At 41.2% G+C, this 19,276-nt stretch overlaps 1 protein-coding gene across 8 annotated transcripts; it reads left to right on the forward strand.

Annotated features, from left to right (window-relative positions):
- The first annotated feature begins 2,084 nt into the window (after positions 1–2,084).
- Zscan30 (zinc finger and SCAN domain containing 30) lies at positions 2,085–18,583 on the forward strand. Of its 8 annotated transcripts, none has more exons than XM_032885827.1 (4): positions 2,085–2,141; positions 8,780–9,188; positions 9,462–9,636; positions 13,767–15,184. In XM_032885827.1, the coding sequence occupies exons 2-4, from the start codon at positions 8,781–8,783 to the stop codon at positions 14,789–14,791; spliced, it is 1,608 nt and encodes a 535-aa protein (XP_032741718.1). In that variant the 5' UTR covers positions 2,085–2,141; position 8,780; the 3' UTR covers positions 14,792–15,184. The 8 variants fall into 8 exon arrangements, with proteins under 8 accessions (XP_032741718.1, XP_032741716.1, XP_032741714.1 ...); XM_032885825.1 differs by having other exon boundaries at positions 2,093–2,141; positions 8,675–9,188; XM_032885823.1 differs by lacking the exon at positions 2,085–2,141 and adding an exon at positions 3,238–3,501 and having other exon boundaries at positions 8,675–9,188.
- Positions 18,584–19,276: the final 693 nt, after the last annotated feature.

Consider the following 19,276-nt stretch of genomic DNA (forward strand, 5'->3'; position numbering starts at 1 on the left):
ACCTGAAGTCAGGAGCTGATGCAGATGCTATGGAGGGGTGCACTTACTGGCTTGTTTAGTTAGCTTTTTCATAGGATCCCGAACCACCAGTCCAGGGATAGCTCCACCCACAATGGGCTGGGCTCTCCCCTGTCAATAACTAATAAAGAAAACGCCTTACAGTCAGATCTTACGGAGGCATTTTTTTTTTTTTTTCAATTAAAGTTCCTTCCATTCAGGTAGCTTTAGCTTGTGTTAAGTTGACATAAGACCAGCTACTATGGGGTTGGGGATTTAGCTCAGTGGTAGAGCGCTTGCCTAGCAAGCGCGGGCCGTGGGTTCGGTCCCCAGCTCCAAAAAAAAAAGAAAGAAAGAAAGAAAAAAAAAAAAAAAAAAAAAAAAAAAAAAAAAAAGACCAGCTATTATATCACTCCCCTACTCAGACCTTGAATTTTCAGTCCTTCTGCCGAATCTCGGGAGTTGCTGCTATTACAGGCATGTGTTACTAGACCTGGTTGATTTCTTATTCTGCCCCCTTCTTGAAAATAACTTACATTATTTATTTACTATGTGCGTGTCTTTGCACATGTCAGAGCATAGCATGGAAGTCACAGACAAAACTACATCAGTCCGTTGTCTTCCTCCGTTGTGTTGAGCCCCAAGGAATCAGATTCAGGCTGTTAGCCTTGGCAGCCAGTTCCTTTATCCTTGAGCCATCTTGCAGGCCTTTGTGTGGTGGGGTTTTTGTTGTTGTTTGTGGTGGGGGTTGGTTGTGTTCTTTTTTGTGACTAGATCTAAGTGTGTAGCTCTGGTTGACCTGGAACTTACTATGCAACCCAGGCTGGCCTTGAACTCCTGACAGTCTTCCTGCCTTAGGATCCCGAGTGATGAAATTTTAGGTGTGCACTATTACACCCCCATTTTGGTCATGAAACTATGTTCTTGTATAGCATCATTGTTCAACCAGAGGAGCACAATAGTAGTTGCATATATAAAAATGTGTGTGTGTGTGTGTGTGTGTGTGTGTGTGTGTGTGTGTGTGTATAAAGGGAAATTGCTCATGCCAATGAGGGTAATGCTGAGTTTGATACTGACAAGACAGAAAGGAAGTTAGGAATAAAATGGAGGAGAGCAGTCAGGCAAGGAGTCACAAGTGTAGGTCGAACCACACAATCATTGAATCAAACCTCGGGGTTGTTAGTGTTTTAATTTTGAGACAGGGTCTCTATTATGTAGTTCTGGCTTTTCTGGAACACATTATGTAGACCAGGCTGGCTTGGAACTCATGGAGATCCACCTGCCTCTGCCTCCTAAATTCTGAGATTATGTGCCTTACTAACATTAGAAATGTTTTTAGGACTATGTGAATTTATTCATTCAACAAGTATTTCTATATTACACTCTGTGCCACAGCATAGCACAGCATTTAGAATGGCCTTCAAAAGCCTGAGTCACAGTCCTTTCAGTTAGGAGACCCATGGGGAAGTAGGGAGATGCACACAAAATCAAGTGTCATGACTACAAAATTATAGTGTTCAAAGCTCAGTGGAGAACAGAACTAGGGCCAGAGAAAAGAGCAAGAACATTATCTTTTCTGCTGTCGTCTGTAGTCATGGTTTATCTAACAAAATAAGCAATGCATAAAAATGACCAAATTTGGCTCTATTTATTTTACAATCTGAGTCCTTGAAAGAACATGGGTGTTGGTTTCTGAAAGGCATTTCAGAACCATTTTAATTTAGTTATGTATTATATCAGGCCCAATACCAGTATTTTGATTTAATCCTTTTCTTACACTCAGAAAAACTCTATCTCTTAAAAACAATACTCTTCATAAAGTTGAGAAAGAATCACCAACAGAGGGTCGATCAGTGTGAGAGGAAAGTACACTTGTATTTTAAGTCATTTGAACACACATTGAAAACCTAATAGTCTCTTTCACGCACTGACTTGATTCAACTCTTAAGGTCTGGTTCACTGTTATCTTTGATTGCAGTTTTATCATATATTCAGTCACTGTGACACCCTCAAAATGGTACATGAAACCATAGAAAAGTAGTCCTTCAGGTTTCCTAGAGGGGCACTCTCGTTCCCACTTCCGGCGCTCAAGCACCGTGGCTTTCCGGCTTCCCAGGGCTGTGCAGGTAACTTTGCGGAGCGAGGTGAGTGCGAGGGTGCAGCTTCGATGCCTTCCAGGTCCCTCTGATGGGGCGCAATCCTCCTGTACATTCTTCCCTCTATCCCTCGCTCCGAGCTCCCTTGGGGAGAGCCTGGAGCTGTGCCTAGGCCACTTCGCAGGTTCGCGGGTTGCTTATTCCTCTGCGGGTGCCTTTGCTCGCTGTGTGTCCTCCTAGGGTTCTTTTGCACTTACCGGATTACTCTTCCACTTACCAGCGCCTCCTGTGTGTTGGTGCTGGCAAGCGCCTTAGTGGACAAAGCTCATTACAGGGCCAGGTCTCATCACGGTCTTAGCTTATCCCCCTTATTAGACACTTTCAAAGCACCAAGTCCTATGTAGGTTTTTAAATTTAGTAGTGTTTAAAGTCTGAGACACAATATCACTAATTACCCAGGGTGGCCCAGAGCTCACTCTAGCCCAGGCTGACCTTGAATTTGGAGAACTTCTGCCTCAGCCTCCCAAGTAGCTAGGTCCAGTCAGTCCTGGGCCACGAGGTCTGGCCTTTTGTAATTTGTATTCACAATTAGATGTGTGCTTCTGTTTAATACATATCTCTCCCTGCTGTTAAGTTCTGTAATGGCAGGGGCAATGTCTTGATAACTGCTCAGCCGTTAGTGCTTGTACACAATAAATATTAACGATCTTGTAAAATCTTAAGTCTCTTCTAACGAGCACTTGGACTTTGTGAGGAAAGTGTGTATGAGCCAGCAGAGGACTCATCCGAGACTGTGGACCTGGAGTTAGACCCATAATCCCAGCACTCAGGTGGTAGAGGCAGGAGGATCAAGTCATTAAAGGCTGGCTCAAATATGGTGAGCCCCTGGCCCAAAACACGAAACCAAACCAAACCCAACAAAAACAACAGTCCAGATTACCCCACAAGCCACATAAGATGGGACAACTTGCATATGTTGAAAGAGTGGAATTTACACCATAGCATGATCAAGCAGTAACATTCTGACACATTTCGTTTCCGTGCAGATACATTAATAACAGCCGCCTGCCTCAGCCAGTAGAGGGTTGGTTACCCAGAAGTGCCCTGGTCATCTAGTGCCCTAGCCATCTAGGGGGGCCAGGGATTGATCTTCCAGAAGTGGGGGTGGGCTCCCTCCCAGGTTCAGGGCCTCCCCCTCTCTTCCCTTTCACCACTTGCTGGGTGACACCTAAATCCAGCTTTTCTGATCAGAATCAGTTACCTTATACCCTTGCAGACAAGTTTGCTTCCTCAGACTTGTGTCCTAAGGAGCGAGTGCTGCCCTGAAACCCTGGAATGCCTCTCTCTACAGTCTCCTGTGAGAGGATGGGAGTTGGGCCTGGGCTTGTTTTTAGTAACTGTTCTTTTGGTAAGTTTTTCACAGTGACATCTATTCTGTAACCCATTCCTTGTAAAGTGGAATTTGCTTCTTATCTTGAACATCTTTTTTTTTTTTAAAGATTTATTTATTTATTTATTTATTTATTTTTGGTTCTTTTTTTGGAGCTGGGGACCGGAACCCAGGCCTTATGCTTCCTAGGTAAGCGCTCTACCACTGAGCTAAATCCCCAGCCCCTTAAAGATTTATTTATTTATTATATATGAGTGCACTGTAGCTGTCTTCAGACACACAAGAAGAGGGCCTCAGCGCTCATTACAGATGGTTGTGAGCCACCATGTGGTTGCTGGGATTTGAACTCAGGACCTCTGGAAGAGCAGTCAGTGCTCTTAACCACTGAGCCATATCTCCAGCCCAAAGATTTATTTATGTTATTCATATGAGTACACTGTAGCTATCTTCAGACACATCAGAAGAGTGTATCAGATCCCATTATAGATGGCTATGAGCCACCATGTGGTTGCTGGGAATTGAACTCAGGACCTCTGGAAGAACAGTCGGAGTTCTTAACCACTGAGCCATCTCTCCAGCCCCTTATCTTCAATATCTTACTGGGACAGTTTTGACCTGTGTTTTTTAAAAGGAGATGGTTTGTGTTGGTAAGGTAGTTTGTTCCTTCAGTGCTCAAGAGATGTGGAGTGCCTCGATAGGAAAGCCTTGGAGTCAGAGGGCAGAAAGTACAAGGGGAAATGGTAAGAATCTTGGCTGTGGTTTCAATAAGATGATCAGGTGAACCAGCAGTGCACTCTGGGAGATAGGGCTTTCCCTGCTTGTTTGGTGCTGACCTTGAAGAGATTAGTATAGGAAATTGATGGTCTTGAGGATGAGAGCCTCACTGAGAACTTGGGAGGAGGGGATTCTGGGTCTGTTGGTTTCCAGGGAAAGGAAGTCCTTGCTGAATTGCTTACTGCTATGGGAACTGTCTAGCCCTGAGAGGGACTGTGAAAGCATCGAAATAAAAGGGGCTTAGCATACTGTGCAGCACTAGCTACTGTACTTACGGTATTAGCTCTTTCCAGGAGAGTGGAATCCCAGAATCTCGCCATGATTACCTGACTGACTGATTAGGATTGTCTGACTTCAACACTAGGGGTTTTCGTGAGTTACATCACTACTTGAAACCTGCTAACTGCTGTGGGAATGTTTCTCAGTTTGTATGGTGTTGATCAGTGCGTCCTGGAAATTATATTTTTATTATGACACATGTAAATATGTATGTATATATGTGCATATTATATGCATACATATGTATACGTGTGCATATATGTTCAGTGTTATAATCCTGTATATAATGTACAGTGTCATGTGATTCATTGGGTTGAGTGACAGAAACATTGTAGTTTGTGTAGTCATGGACAAGACCAGAAGTCCCATTAAGGTGTGTGAATTAATTTATGTATTTGTGTGTGTGAGTCTGTGTGAGTTTATGTGGCCCATGTGCATGGGAGTCCTTGGAACTAGAGTAATAGAAGGTTGTGAGCTACTGTGCTAGGAACTGAGCCTGGGTTCTCTGTAAGAGCAGTGAGTGTAACCACTGAGCCATCTCTAGTTCACCTTCCAGTCGTGTGTTTCTTGACAAAAAGTCAAGGGCTTTGAAAGAAATGCAGTTCCCTTTACCCTTGTCTTTTATGGGTTCTTGACTAAGTCAGGGTTCTCAGCATTGACATATCAGAATGATTTGTGGCTTGATTGGGATCTGATTTAGGAGCGTCTGACTGAGCTAGAACATAGCCTGGGTGAATAAGTACATTAAAGTTTGTGTTTTAAAAAAATAGCCAGACACATATGAAGGGCACATATATAGCATTCTTACTAATAATATATTTATATATACACACATGTACATATTTTTAAGATTAATGTATGTACATGTTCTGTTCTGAATGGAAGCCAGAAGAGGGCATTAGATCCTCTGGAACTCAAGTTGTAGACTGCTGTCAGCTGCCACGTATGTGCTGAACTCTGTCCCAGATTCTCTGGAAGAGCAGCCAGTGCTCCTAACCCCTGAGCCATCCCTCCATCCTCCCAGTAAGTCTTGATAGCACATTCAATGACAATAGGTATCAAAAGTCAAAACCAACAGCTGACCTGATCAGTAAACACCACTGTGAGCAAAAGTTGGTCAGAGAAAGCCAAGTGGTAAGCTGTATGGTTTGGTACCTGGGATAGTTTTAGGTGATGGCTGGAAGAGGAGTTGTAGACTCTAGAGATAGGAAATAAAACCTAATTTGAATAGGGGTTAATTTGAATAGAAGGAAGGGGTTGGAGAGGACTGTTAGATGTGTTGGTTACTTGCTAACAGGCAGATAGCTATTCTACTGAAGTCCTTTGGAGATAGTCAAGAAAATGCATGATAAGATTGAGCAACTGTGAGTAACTAGGTATGGAGATCCGGAGGGAGTTCTAGACTAGGTGATGGATATTAGCTGAAAGTGAGGGAGACATGGAGAGGGACAGTAAGAGGAAATGCTTGGACTAACTTTCTGGGGGCACTGGGAAGGAATTGGAGGAGCAGAAACGAAAACGTCTAACTTCTCCCAGTCGCACGTGCTTACATGTTATAGAGACATAGGATTTGTAATAAAGATTGAGTAAGGGCTGGTGAGGGTTTATACTGACTGCTCTTGGCAGAGGATCTCAGTTTGGTTTCTAGCGTCCAAGTTGGCTGGCTCACAACCACCTGTAACTCTAGCTCCAGGGAATCCAGTGTCCTTTTCTAGCCTCAGTGTGCACTGCATTCATGAGCACAACGCATACATTGACACACACCTATATGTAATTAAAAATAAATCTTAAAAAGAAATGAGGAGTTTCACAAATACTGGGATCAAAAGGCTAGAGACATAACAGTGCTGATCACTAAAGAACAGACATCAGTGGGCAACCTTGGCAAGTGCTGTAATACGGCATAAACGTCTGACAGCATGGCACACGTCATTTGTTTCCCTTTGTTTATATTTTAATTTATTTGATGTGTGTGAGCGCATGTGTGCTTGTGTGCAGAGAATTCCAGGATTCTCTTTTTACCCTTTGTGTTCCAGGTATCATACTCAGGTCAGGTTTGGTGACAAATGTGTACTGTCCCATCCTGTCCTTCTACTCCCACAACCCCTAAACAAGGTATCACTATGTAGCCCTGATGTTTCCTAAATACCGACTTACCTAGTAAGAAAAAAAGGAATTATTTCTCTTATGCTAAAATATAGCAGGTGGTGCTTAGGAGGAAGATTGTCGAGTTTGGGGGCTAGTCCTAGCTGCATAGTAACCCTGTCTCCAGACACATACTCCATATAGGGCCCATGTTGTTTACCCATGGGTTTATGTTTGGCTATTTATGAAACATCTGTTAATATCTGTCAAAGCACTGAGGAAATGTTACTTTGTAGGTATCTCAGACCTAACTTTGTTACTTAATAGTTCAGATAGGGCACAATCAGCTCCCAGTCAGTAGAGTTGCCCAGAAACCTGAATTCATTGTTCTTTAGAGACAGGGTCTTAGAGTATAGGTAAGAACTCACTATGTAGCTTTGGAATTCACAAAGTCTTTCTCCACCCTAGTAAATGTTGGAGTACAGGCTTGAAACATTATTCCTAGTCTTGACTCCTCTACCTTCTAAATCCTTATCAGATAAATAGGACTCTAAGACCTGTTTAGTTTCTGCATCTTTGTCTTCTATCCTTCAAGCCATTATGGTCTCACGCTCCAATGGCTGTAGCCCATTCTTCTGCACACTACTCAGCATGGGAGTCAGACCTTCCAGCCATGCTTGTGGCCTTGGGGTTCCACTACTCACACCATGGATGGCTTGGCTGTTCTACTAAAGGTGTATTTTTCTCTTACTGTCCATTAGTGTTCCAGAGTCTGGCATATACTTTTAAACCTGGGTGCCTAGACATACCTGGGGCATTTACTAAAGTCGTATTCCTGGGGATTCTGACTGAATCTGTCTTAGGGCCCATCTTCTATGACCGATAATTGAGCTATAACTGGAAGTGACAACCATTAGTCGGCTATTCCTAAACTCCCATCAGTTTTTTCAGTGGGCCATGTTCTCTCACACCCATTTGTGTCACTCAGGTCAAACTCCTATTTTTTATCTTGCAGGCAGCTCATTCTGGCTCTTCTGGCTGCCTCTCTCTGCTCTTAGGCATTGGTCTTTTCCTCTTGTTTGCCTTTCTTCGATTGTCCTGTAATTTCATTGATCATATTATTTACCTGTTGCTTTCCCAAACTGAACTCAGAGTCCCTCGGAAGAGAACTTAATTCAAGACTTCTGTTTAGCAGTCTGTATAGTACATAGTAAATTTTAAAGTATTTGTGAAATAACGAAGGGAACCCATGACTCTTGTGCTCTGGCTTTCCTTCTTTATGCACTCATGGGGATTTCCCATGACCCTCATCCTTACATTCTTGTCATCATTCTAATTTGCAAGAACTACCAAGGTTGGTCTAGACAATCCATTCTGGAATAAAAACAGCTAGTGATTGAGAGTCGGGCAATCCTAGGTTAACATCCTGACCAGTTTGGTGACTTGGGGAAATTCAAGATGCTTGGCTTCTTCATCTGCAAACATGGGGATATTTACTGCACAGTGGTATTGTTGAGACCCAATAAGTAACTCTCGTAAACTGCCCACAGCAAGCGTTAGGTTTTGAGTCCCCATCTTTGGGGAGACTCCATGGTATAGTAGAGCTAAGTACTTTACTTGCAGCATTGCAGTTCTGTTTACTAGCTGTGTGCCTTTGGTCAGCTTATCACCCTCGGAAGCCTCATTTGGAGAATGGACAGAAAGATGATAGTTCATAAGGAGCACTAGCTTAGTATCCTTGATGTTATTATCTAATGCTCTTACTAAAGGTAATACATTACCTTCTGTCTCACATCCTGAAAACAGTCTTGAATGATCTGTAGATCATCATTTGTATGGAAATGCCCGTTCACTCAGTTTGCTACCCAGGCACTGTGATCACTGAGCTGCATCCCACGGCTCTGCATGTTTTAGCAGTGGTATATGGTGGGTGTCCTTCATAGACACGTAGTACATTTAGCAGTGGTGTATAGTGGGTGTCCTTCATAGACACGTAGTACATTTAGCAGTGGTGTATAGTGGGTGTCCTTCATAGACACGTAGTACATTGCAGGTGCCTGCTTTCCCTGTGTGACACGAACACTGTCCACCCCAGGGGTTCTTTGGATCTACCTCCTCTCTGCCTCAGCTAGGTAGCCTTTTGTATTATTCTATCCAGGATGTCCAGAGAAACAGCGGCCTTGGCCTGTCGTGCTCCAAAAGGACAAAGTGGGCTCAGCTTTGTGAAAACTGAAGAGAAAGATGGTGTTTGGAAGCAGGACTTTGGTTTCCAGGGACACCTCCAGAGCCAGGAGGTTTTCCGTCAGCAGTTCAGACAGTTTGGCTACTCTGATTTCACTGGGCCCCGGCAGGCTCTGAACCAACTGCAGAAGCTTTGCCAGCAATGGCTGAGGCCAGAGGAGCACTCCAAGGAGCAGATCCTTGAGCTGCTGGTGCTGGAGCAGTTTCTGACCATCTTGCCTATGGAGCTAAAGGCCTGGGTGCAAGAACACGGGCCCAGAAATGGAGAGGAGGCTGTGACTCTGTTGGAGGAGCTGGAGAGAGAATTTGATGAACCCAAGCACCAGGTAAGATGTCAGGTTTTTGCTGGTTTTGTTCTCTTGTGTTCAATAGAGAAGCCAGGATGAGTAGCACTCACTCAGCTCTCAGGGAACTTAATCAGTTTCTGTCTCTTGGTAAATTATTCATTTACCCATTAGTTCAAATCATGGGGTGTTTTTTTTTTTTTTGTTATTGTTTTGTTTTGTAGTCATCTGACAGTTTTCTGCTTCTTCATCTTGCCCTGTTGCTGTAGGGTTTTTCTCTTATCTGCACTCAGTCACTGGTACTTGTTACTCTAGAACACAGCTCATGGTCAAGAAATGATCTGCAAAGAAACGACACTCATGGGAATGTCGGAGTCTCTGAGTAGTCCACTGCAGTCCGTGGAAAACCATTGCAAGAGTGAACCTCAGGAGCCCCAGGTTTTCCATGAGAGAGACAAGGCGACCCTACCATTTAGGGTTGAGGATGAAGGTGAGGATTATTGAATGTGCCAAGGTTTATTTTCTTAATGACTGTCACTAAGTATTGTTGGAAAGCCGTGCTAGCCTCGAAATAGTCATTAATTGACTTAGCCTAGAATCTGAAATTTTAATATAATTTTAACTTGGATTAAAAGTAGTCTTTAGTAAGATTTCCTAATGCCATATTCAAGACTAATAACTGTTTTTAAAACATTTTTGTCACACTGAGAAGACAGTTTCTAAGAGGGATGAAAATACTGTCAGAAGCTAAAGTCTCATAATAACTTGGAAAAGGAAAAACTTAATATTAAAAAAATCCTCAGCTGCAAGCCAGATGTGGTGGCGTACACCTATAATACCAGTACTGACATGAAAGGCTGAGAGATAGGAGGGTTGCATGTTACAGGCTAGCCTAGACTACATGAGATGGTCTCAAAGAAGAAGAAAAGTAGCAAGGCATTGACCACTATGTAGTATAACTAAAAGCCAAACTCTAGGAAGTACAGGGCTAAGGTAGAAAGTCCTCAGGAGAACACACATGCAAGAGGGTGCCATGTGTCATCTGCTCCTGCTAGGCCTGAGATCCAATCTTGTTAGAGGGCACAGTCACAGATGGCGGTAGAGATGTTCTCTGAAATCCTCGGCAGGCTAGATTCAGTAGGAGCCACCTTTAGGGCGCCAAAATGTGACGCCAGGAAATGTGACATAACATAAAATTTGCTGGGAAGCTGCCAAGGAGGACAGTTTCTGTAAGATTTATTGGGGCATATGTTGTTGGGTGTCCTACATGCTGTGAGAAATGAACAGAAGTCTCCTCCACTGTCCTTCCAACTCTCTCAACTGATAAAATGCATGGGCTAACATGATGCCAGTATTATGGATAGAAAATATCACAGGTGCCAAAGCAATCTTGTTACCTTCCCATGGAGTTTAACTATATTAAAAGAATGACTCAATTCATTCAAGCCTATGCAATTTACATTACTCATTTTTTTTAAAGATTTATTTATTTCATGCATGTGGGTACACTGTCGCTGTCTTCAGACACACCAGAAGAGGGCCTCAGATGCCCATTACAGATGGTTGTGAGCCATCATGTGGTTACTGGGAATTGAACTCAGGACCTCTTAATTGCTGAGCCATCTCTCCAGACCTACATTAAATCACTCATTCTTACTATAGTTATACTGCAGTTACAAGTGCTTGGTTAGTAGGACTCTACCCTAAGATGTAAACCTGTTCACTGTATGTTGGTAGAACTAGGAATACAAGGACGGAAGCCTGAGAGCCTGACCTCAGACTTTGACAGTTCACCAAAGGAATCATATTAGTTATAAGTACAATGAGATACCTGACGCAACTAACGTTATAAAGAAAAAAGTGGTTTGTTACCTCATGCATTTAGAGGTTTAAGGCTATGTTAGCTTCTTTGGCTTATTTCTGGTTTGGGGTCTTTCTACATTATACCTAATGTTAGTTATGAGAATATAGACAGAAGCAAGTTATCATATAGAAGCAGAAGCAGAGACCACCAACTGTGGGAACTAACCAGAACCCTATGAGAAGCGCCTTAATCCTTTTTGAGGGCATCACAGTTAACTTGGGGTCTCCTAACAGCTCACCAGCTGAAAGGTTACATCAGTTGACATCACCATACAGGGACTAAGCTCCCAACAGATAAGCTTTAGAGAATAACATTCAGACCATAACAATCTCTTAAGTCTTTTAGGGCAGATATATCTAGTCCCCCCTTCTCTCTGGTTTTTGTTTTTTGTCCTGAACCTGATACTCAATATATAGACCAGCCATGTTCCTCTGCCTTCCGAGGGCCTGGGTTAAAAGTCGTGTGCCACACACCTGGCCCTTGCTCGGTTTTATTAAGGTCTTTACAGACTCTGCTATATTAGACTAACTTAGACTCTAACTTACAGATCCAGCTCTAATTTCCAGCTCAGATTGTGCATCATAGGTTGAAGCTCTTAGTGCCTTAGGCTGTGAATGTACATTTTGGGCATGAGATTAAAAGTGAGATTACTGTCTCCTTTACACCTGCTGTCTTTTGGGCAACAGGAAAAAATATTTTTTTCTGATTTATGCATCCAAGGTCAACCTTTCTCTGATCACATCCTTTAACTTCATGTACTTGCTGTATGTTTTTGTTTTGTTTTTGAGACTGTGCAGACTAGGCTGGCCAAGAACTCACAGAAATCCACTTGCCTCTGCGTCCCAAATACTGGGATTAAAGGTGTGCATCACTACACCTGACAAATACCCTGTTTTTATGATTTTATTATATACTAGTGGTTTGTTGAGTATTTTATTCTTTTTATTTATTTGAGATATGGGTTACAACCCTGGCTGTCTTGGAACTCTGGATGTAGATGAGGCTGGCCTCATACTCAAAGACAGGCCTATCTGCCTGTCTTTGTCTCATGAGTATTAGGATTTAATTTGAGTACCACCATCTAGCCTTTTCTCATAACTTTTAAAATAAGCACAGCCTTGAGGAAGTTGTCGATATAACTAATGGTTTAAATTTCTGAAATCTAAGTACAGTGCAAATTTCATTTCAGATTTTTACCTGTTTTCTCTGATTTTTCATAAGGAATGACAGAAAAGGAAGCCAGCTTGCTCTCAGCTTTGCTAGAATTCACTGTAATGCTATATTGTTTTCAAGGTGTTGTGAAACTTGACTATCAGAAGTGTTTATTTTTTTTTCATGTAAAACTATCCCTTCTCCACAGAATTAAAATGAGTTTTAAATTATTTTTCTTTTAAGTACAACTATAGCTCTGCTTCCAAAAAGTCAGGCAAGTCACCTGGGAGAGACCTTACATGGAAGTTAGTGATCTTTAATCTTGACTATCGATGAATAATCTCCCAAAACTCTTGAAAGCTTTTGTTCCCTGGTTTATAAAATGTATATATTTAGAGGATTTTTGACAGAATAAAAATAATTTAACAGTTCAGATTTTACCCTTAAAAGAACTCAATTTATATCAACTACATCTAGTGGTTCTTGTTTTGAGATACTGGAAATTTTGAAATAAAAAGACATGCTATAAGATAGCTGGATTTGATTAGGCCCTTAGGCAACTGTTTGCATCCCCCCCCCCCATCTAGACTTATGAAATGAAGTGGTAATACTTGTACTTGACCAAGAATGAGTAAGGAACCCAGAGTGTTTCTCTTTAAATGCTTTTTCTTTCTCTACTTACATTTATATTTGCATATATTTATATATAGCTTATGTTTATATATATTGAAATATAAAATATATATAATTGTATCTGAACACATAAGCCTTTTAAGTAAATTTTTTATATAAAATTATATACTATATATAAATATGTAAGTATACAAATATACATAAATATACCACTTATATTTGCCCTATTTGGAACCTGTGAGAATTTGCAAATGCCTTCTTGCTTTCTATGTCCTGCCCACTCCCATTGTCTAATTCTTATCCCCCAAACATTTTATAGTATTATGTGCTCTCCTACTTTGCTAGAGATTGCACTGATGTACAACTCTTAAGACATTTTATTTCTGGTTATCTTGTATTACCTCTTCTCTCACATCAGCTAATTTAGAATAGTCTCTTTCTGGCTTATGGCTGATATGAAGTGTTTGTTACCTCAAAGTATTGTTTTCTTGTTCACTACTCAATATCTTCAATACTGACTTACATTCTTTGTCCATTTTATTCTCTTAAATGTTTCTATATTGGGAATCTAATTGTCATTTCCCCAGCCGTATCCCTTCCCTAATCCTGAAGATCAAACCCAGGGCTTTGTGTTTGTAAACAGTCTGTCATTTGGCTATATGTCCATCCCTGTTTTGTTTTTTTAAAAAAATGTGCATGTTTGCCTGTATGTTCATACGTGTACCACCTGCATGCCTGGTCCCACAGAGGCAGGGGTGTTGGAGTTCCTGGAACTGAAGTTAGGGATGGTTGTGAGCCACCATGCGGGTGCTAGAAACTGAAGTTTGTCCCTGCAAGACGAATATGCACCTTAAATCACTGAGCTGCCTCTCCAAACCTAGCACTTACCTTTTCCTTTGGTTTACTTGTTGTTCCTTCTCCAACTTTTTTTAACATGAAAAAGAAATGACACATCCTATCCATATTTTTAGACAGCAAGATGGCAACTGGGAAAGCATTGACAGCAAAGCAAGAAGGGATTGAATGTGTTGCATCAGTGGCCATGGAATCTCCAGGAAGACTTCCTAGGGAAACTTCTCCAGTACAGAGAGTTGAAGAAACTATGGAATTTCTGGACAACAATGAGAAGCAACAAGGAAGTGATGATACAAACAACAAAATGAGTCCGCTTTCTTCTCAGGAAGGCGGTTTCAGTTTGGCACCCTTTAGCAAGAAAACGCCTACAGAACAGAACATCTTTGAGTATAATGAAAGTGAAGGGATCCTTAGTCAAAGCTTACATGGTACTACACAGCCCAGAACTCACACAGGGAAACTGCTCTATGCGTGCATGGATTGTGGGAAAGCTTTTTGCAATAGGTCAAAGCTGATTAGACATCAGAGAAGTCATACTGGAGAGAGACCTTATGCATGTAAAGAATGTGGAAAGGCCTTTGGTTTCAGAGCAGACCTTGTTAGACATCAGAGAATTCACAGTGGTGAAAAACCCTATAAATGTTGTGACTGTGGAAAAGCTTTTGGGAACAACACAGGGCTTACTAGGCATAGGAGAATTCATACTGGAGAGAAACCTTATGGTTGTGATGAGTGTGGGAGAGCCTTCAGTCAGTGTTCTACTCTTATTCAGCATAAGAAGATTCACAGTGGAGAGAAACCTTACAGTTGTGAAGAATGTGGGAGAGCCTTCGTCCAGAGTTCTGCTCTTATTCAGCATAAGAAGATTCACAGTGGAGATAAAGGCTTTAAATGCACTGAATGTGGGAAAACTTTTTGGACAAGTTATGTTCTTAGGGAACATCAAAGAATCCACACTGGTGAGAAACCTTATCAATGTAATGAATGTGGAAAATCCTTTAATAGAAGCACAGCACTCACTGTGCACCAGAGAACTCACTCTGGGGAGAAACCTTATGAATGTAATGAATGTAGGAAAACATTTAGGCATAGGTCAGGCCTTGTGCGACATCAGAGAACACACACCAGAGTTAAACTCTGAGGGTAAGTGGTTGTACAACTGTGAAATATAAGGAATTCTCTTTGAAGGCGAGACTCCACAGAAGATAGAGAAGTTTCCTAATAGCAAGACTTTTGTCTTTCCAGCCCAGTTCTTTCTGAAAAAAGAGATCCACACAAAATGCTTGCATATTGAAAGAAGAATTTTATCCAGAACTTGTCTACAAAGAATGGTATTTTCTAAGGGGGGAAAAGACTGACTCATTTCTGGATGAGGACTCTCACCATCTGCTCTTCAATGCAGATAGAACTGCCATTGAGCACCTTCATGTAAGTCCATGACTGAGGCACAGATCCTAAGCTCTCTATAAGATCTGTCTAGTGTTTGTGCCTGACAGGCGTAGGCATATTTTAAGAATTACTGAACCCTGAAATGTTGGATTGAGGCTATGAAATGTCATGTCCTGGATCAGTTTAATATCTGAGGAATGGAAGATCATCCTGCCCCCTTGTTAGTGCTTTTAACCCTTAGCTTTCTGTTGCAGTCTATTTCCTTATTTGGAAACTGCTGGGCTTAGCCATTGGGAGAACAGGCTTGGTCATTGCACCCTCCAAATTAAAGGCTAATCGAATATACATATTTAAGTGTGTGGCAATAACTGCCAGATAAATTCAGGGTTCTGTTAGAAGACATATCAGAGATGTTTTCTGATCTATGAGTTAACTAAAAATTCCTTGGATGTGATATTGAGATGTAAAAATGTAGAAGCAGCAGCTTGGCTAATGGCAGAACAGAGGCAGAGGTCATAGCATACATGGCACGATGAGAAGAGGATATGGAGACATTCCTGTATTATGACTTCCCTCCAGTTCCTGCTGGAGTTATTTTGACCCTCGTTCAGAAGCCAGATTGGTTTCTTCTCCTGTTTGTAATAGCCTGAGTTGGATAATGTGTTTCACATCATAAGCAACCTACATGATCTAGAAGTATTCAGAATTATGATAGAAAATAAAACTGGTGTTTCTAAAGTCATGCCTGTATACCAAGGAAACAGCAGGCATTGGAAGCTGAAGGACACTGGAGTCTGGAGCGTCCTTGGCATTAGGTTTGCAGATGATAAGCCACTTGAGGGAAATACAGAGCCAGTCCTTCGGATTCTACAGAATTCTTCCTTGAGTTTAATTTGGCAGTTTTAATTAATCCACAATTGCTGTGGGTAATTTCTACCTAGGAGAGTGTACTTTAAAAAAAAAAAAAAAAAACACTTGGTAATAATCGCTATTGTGAGTAAATGAGGTGACATTGGATATGGTACTTCTAAAGGTTGTGCAATTTATCATTTAAGATCTACCATAAAGGGATCATTCAAATGGACAGTGAATTGCCTTTTCTTATAGGTGACAAGTGAATGAGTCAATGTTTTAAATATCATTTATCCTTTTTCTAATTGTGAATGTTGATAAGTCAAGTCATCCATAATCCCATTACCCATAGCAAAATTAACTTTTGAACTTCCTATTAAAGTTTTTCCCCAATTCTAATAGTTTTGGTAAGAATCTAGTGTGACTTTGCTAACCTTTAACATTTATATGTTCAGTTTGCACTCCAGCTGCTTAGTACTGTCAGCATGTAATGGTAATGTACTGTAATAAAATTGAAATTTTAAAGTTTTGCTTTTAAATCATTCCAGTAAAGAACAGAACATGAGTAGAGTTATGCTGGAGGGTGGAAAGGGTAGAAAAGAGAAGTAGCACACTTAATTTCTACTTCTTGGGTTAAATAAATAGCATCAGGAAGCTCAGACTTTAAGGTTGAGTTGTTGAAGGAAGAGAATGAGAACAAATCCACCTAGATATCCTCCTTCTTCAATACTAAGAAAGACCTTTGGAATCACTACTCCAAAATTATGTGTATGTGAATGCAAATGCCTGCAGAAGCCAGAAGAGGACACTTGAAGGAGAGTTACAGGGGTACACCACCCAATGTGGGTTCTGGGAATGGAACTCTGACCCTCTGTAAGAGTAGTCCTGCTCTTAACCACTGAGCTCTCTCTTTAATCCTATGTTTTGAGTAATTTTGAGACAGGGTTTCACATAAAAGCCTAGACTGGCCCAAGAGATGTGACTTTCCCCTTGGCAGTTCACTAACAAAAGTAGGTTATTAGGCCATTGTCAAATGTCTTAAAGTTCAAGTCTCTCAGTTTTGGTTGCAGGCAGTGGAAATGAGGAAGAAAAAGGGTGAGACTGATTTAAGAGCCATGTAAGGCAAGTGCTGCTTTCTAGACTTTTTAGACAGTCTCTGGAGCAAGAGGGGAGAAAGGCATGGAGCAGAGAGAAGGGCATTATTTTCTTTCAGAAAAGGCTGTTGAGGGCTGGAGAGATGGCTCAGTGGTTAAGAGCACTGACTGCTCTTCCAGAGGTCATGAGTTCAATTCCCAGCCACCACATGGTGGCTCACAACCATCTGTAATGAGATCTGGTGCCCTCTTCTGGCCTGCAGTCACATATGCAGGCAGAATGCTGTACATAAAATAAATAAATCTTAAAAAAAAAAAAGAGAAAAAAGAAAAGGCTGCTGAAAGACAAAACAACTTTTTCTTTCAGCTCATGTTGGTGTCCACTCCGTTTCATAAAGACTGAAACTTAAGATCATCTTCAGCTCTTTAACATGAGAATATAGTCAAGATAACTGTGTATGCCTGCTGAATTCATGGGAAAGCACTAATGACCAAAGCTGTTAACCACTTACAAGACTCGCTTTTCTCAGCCGTAGATCTTTAAGCATGTGAGTTACACAGGAGACTGGAAGGGGACTCTTCTACATTATGAAGCAGGTAAGTCTGCACTGAACTCATCAACAGTGAAAGATCAGAGTCAAGTTTGTTAGACTTGAGGCAGGGATGTTAGAGAAAGCAAGTACTTATTCTTACAACTATTTTGGGCTATTTTTGTTCCCTACCAGCCTCACACAGGGCTGGGATCAAGCATGGGGCCTTAAACATAGTAAGCTTATGATTTACAACTGAATTATTCTCTAGCCCCTTGCTCTATACGCAGTATTAGATTTTGTAGTAAAACTTGAAATATAAAAAAGGACATTACCTGTAGCTTTACCACCCAGAAGTAACCACTGTAACATCTTGACATTGTATGTTTCTATTTTAATGCATATGTTTTACATGGGGTCACTGTTGTATAGATTATGTATTTAATATATTATGAATCTTCAACACATTTTAACAGCTAAGACTGCATAGTCATGGTTTAAATATATTTCTGGGTAGAATTTCAAAGACAAAGGCAGTGAGTGCTTAAGGCTTCTGATATTGATTGGCAGAAATATGCAATCACATCCATCAGCAAGAGAGTCCTAATTTGCCTGAATCCTTATTAATTTTATATGAAAAACAAGTATCACTTTCATTCTTGCTCCAATATGATGGTGTAAGACCGAACATAAATGGGTTGTTGAGTGGCACTTTTGGGATCTGTTTAAATGTTAATCAATTTTTTCATGGATAGTGTTAATGTGCCCCCAGAAAAGGGTTCTGATTTCAAATTCTGACCTTGTAACTACGAGTCTCCATTTCCTATGTACAAAATATGATTTGTACTAATGACTAACACATACACAAAGCCCTTGGCAAGCACCTGTTACATCTCTCTCTGATCTATGTGAGAGCTCCAGAATATTTCCCTTTTGTAAACATTCTCCTACTTAACAACTACATTAGGCATTTGGCTTGTTATTCTTACTGGTTAGTACATACTCACCTATAAATGTCCAAGACAGGATTACTTTTGTGTCCTCATAAAAATTATTTTTCTCTTTTTACATAGACTTGAGCTTGGTGTGTTACTCCTCCAAACAGCTTTTTCCCCAGTATTTTGAGATGGGGTCCTAGGTCCTATTATGTAGCTTAAATTAGCCAGGGATGCTTCAACCTTCTTTTGTCTCACTGTCCAGGGTACAGGGATGATGAGGCTTGAGTTGATCAACTTCCTCCTTGCACTATGCACCAGCCTTACCGTTCTCTTCTGATGGGTTCCTCAGAAGAGAGGAAGTCCTAACTAACAGGAATTACACTTTTGTTGTCCCTTCTCTAGCAAGGTCCTTACATTTTTTCAAGATACTGCTAAATATTGCTAACATAAGACATGTGTGAAGTATCTGGAGAAAAATCCAAAGACCTAGAAACTGACAATTTTTGAGCACCCAAGTGCAGGCAGTCATGCCAAGATGGAGAAGCAGCTCTAAGCACAGTTGCCGTGGCATCTTCTAACACATCAACTCCAGCAACTCCAGTATTCTAAGGAATTCAACGGGTCTCTATCTAGGCTGTTCTCTTATATAGTCTACTCCTACCATTGTCTTCCTAGGCTCCTCTGCAGTGCGTGAGAGCCTGCCTGCAGTCATACTTCTCACAGATGTGATGCCAAGTCTGAACTCTAGGCAATGTTCCATGGTTTGTTCCTGCCATTAAACACAAAGATCTCTTCCTTTCTTGTTACCTGGCTTTCCTTCCTG

This window comes from Rattus rattus, chromosome 15 (assembly GCF_011064425.1).
Source record: "Rattus rattus isolate New Zealand chromosome 15, Rrattus_CSIRO_v1, whole genome shotgun sequence".
Lineage (NCBI taxonomy): Eukaryota > Metazoa > Chordata > Mammalia > Rodentia > Muridae > Rattus > Rattus rattus.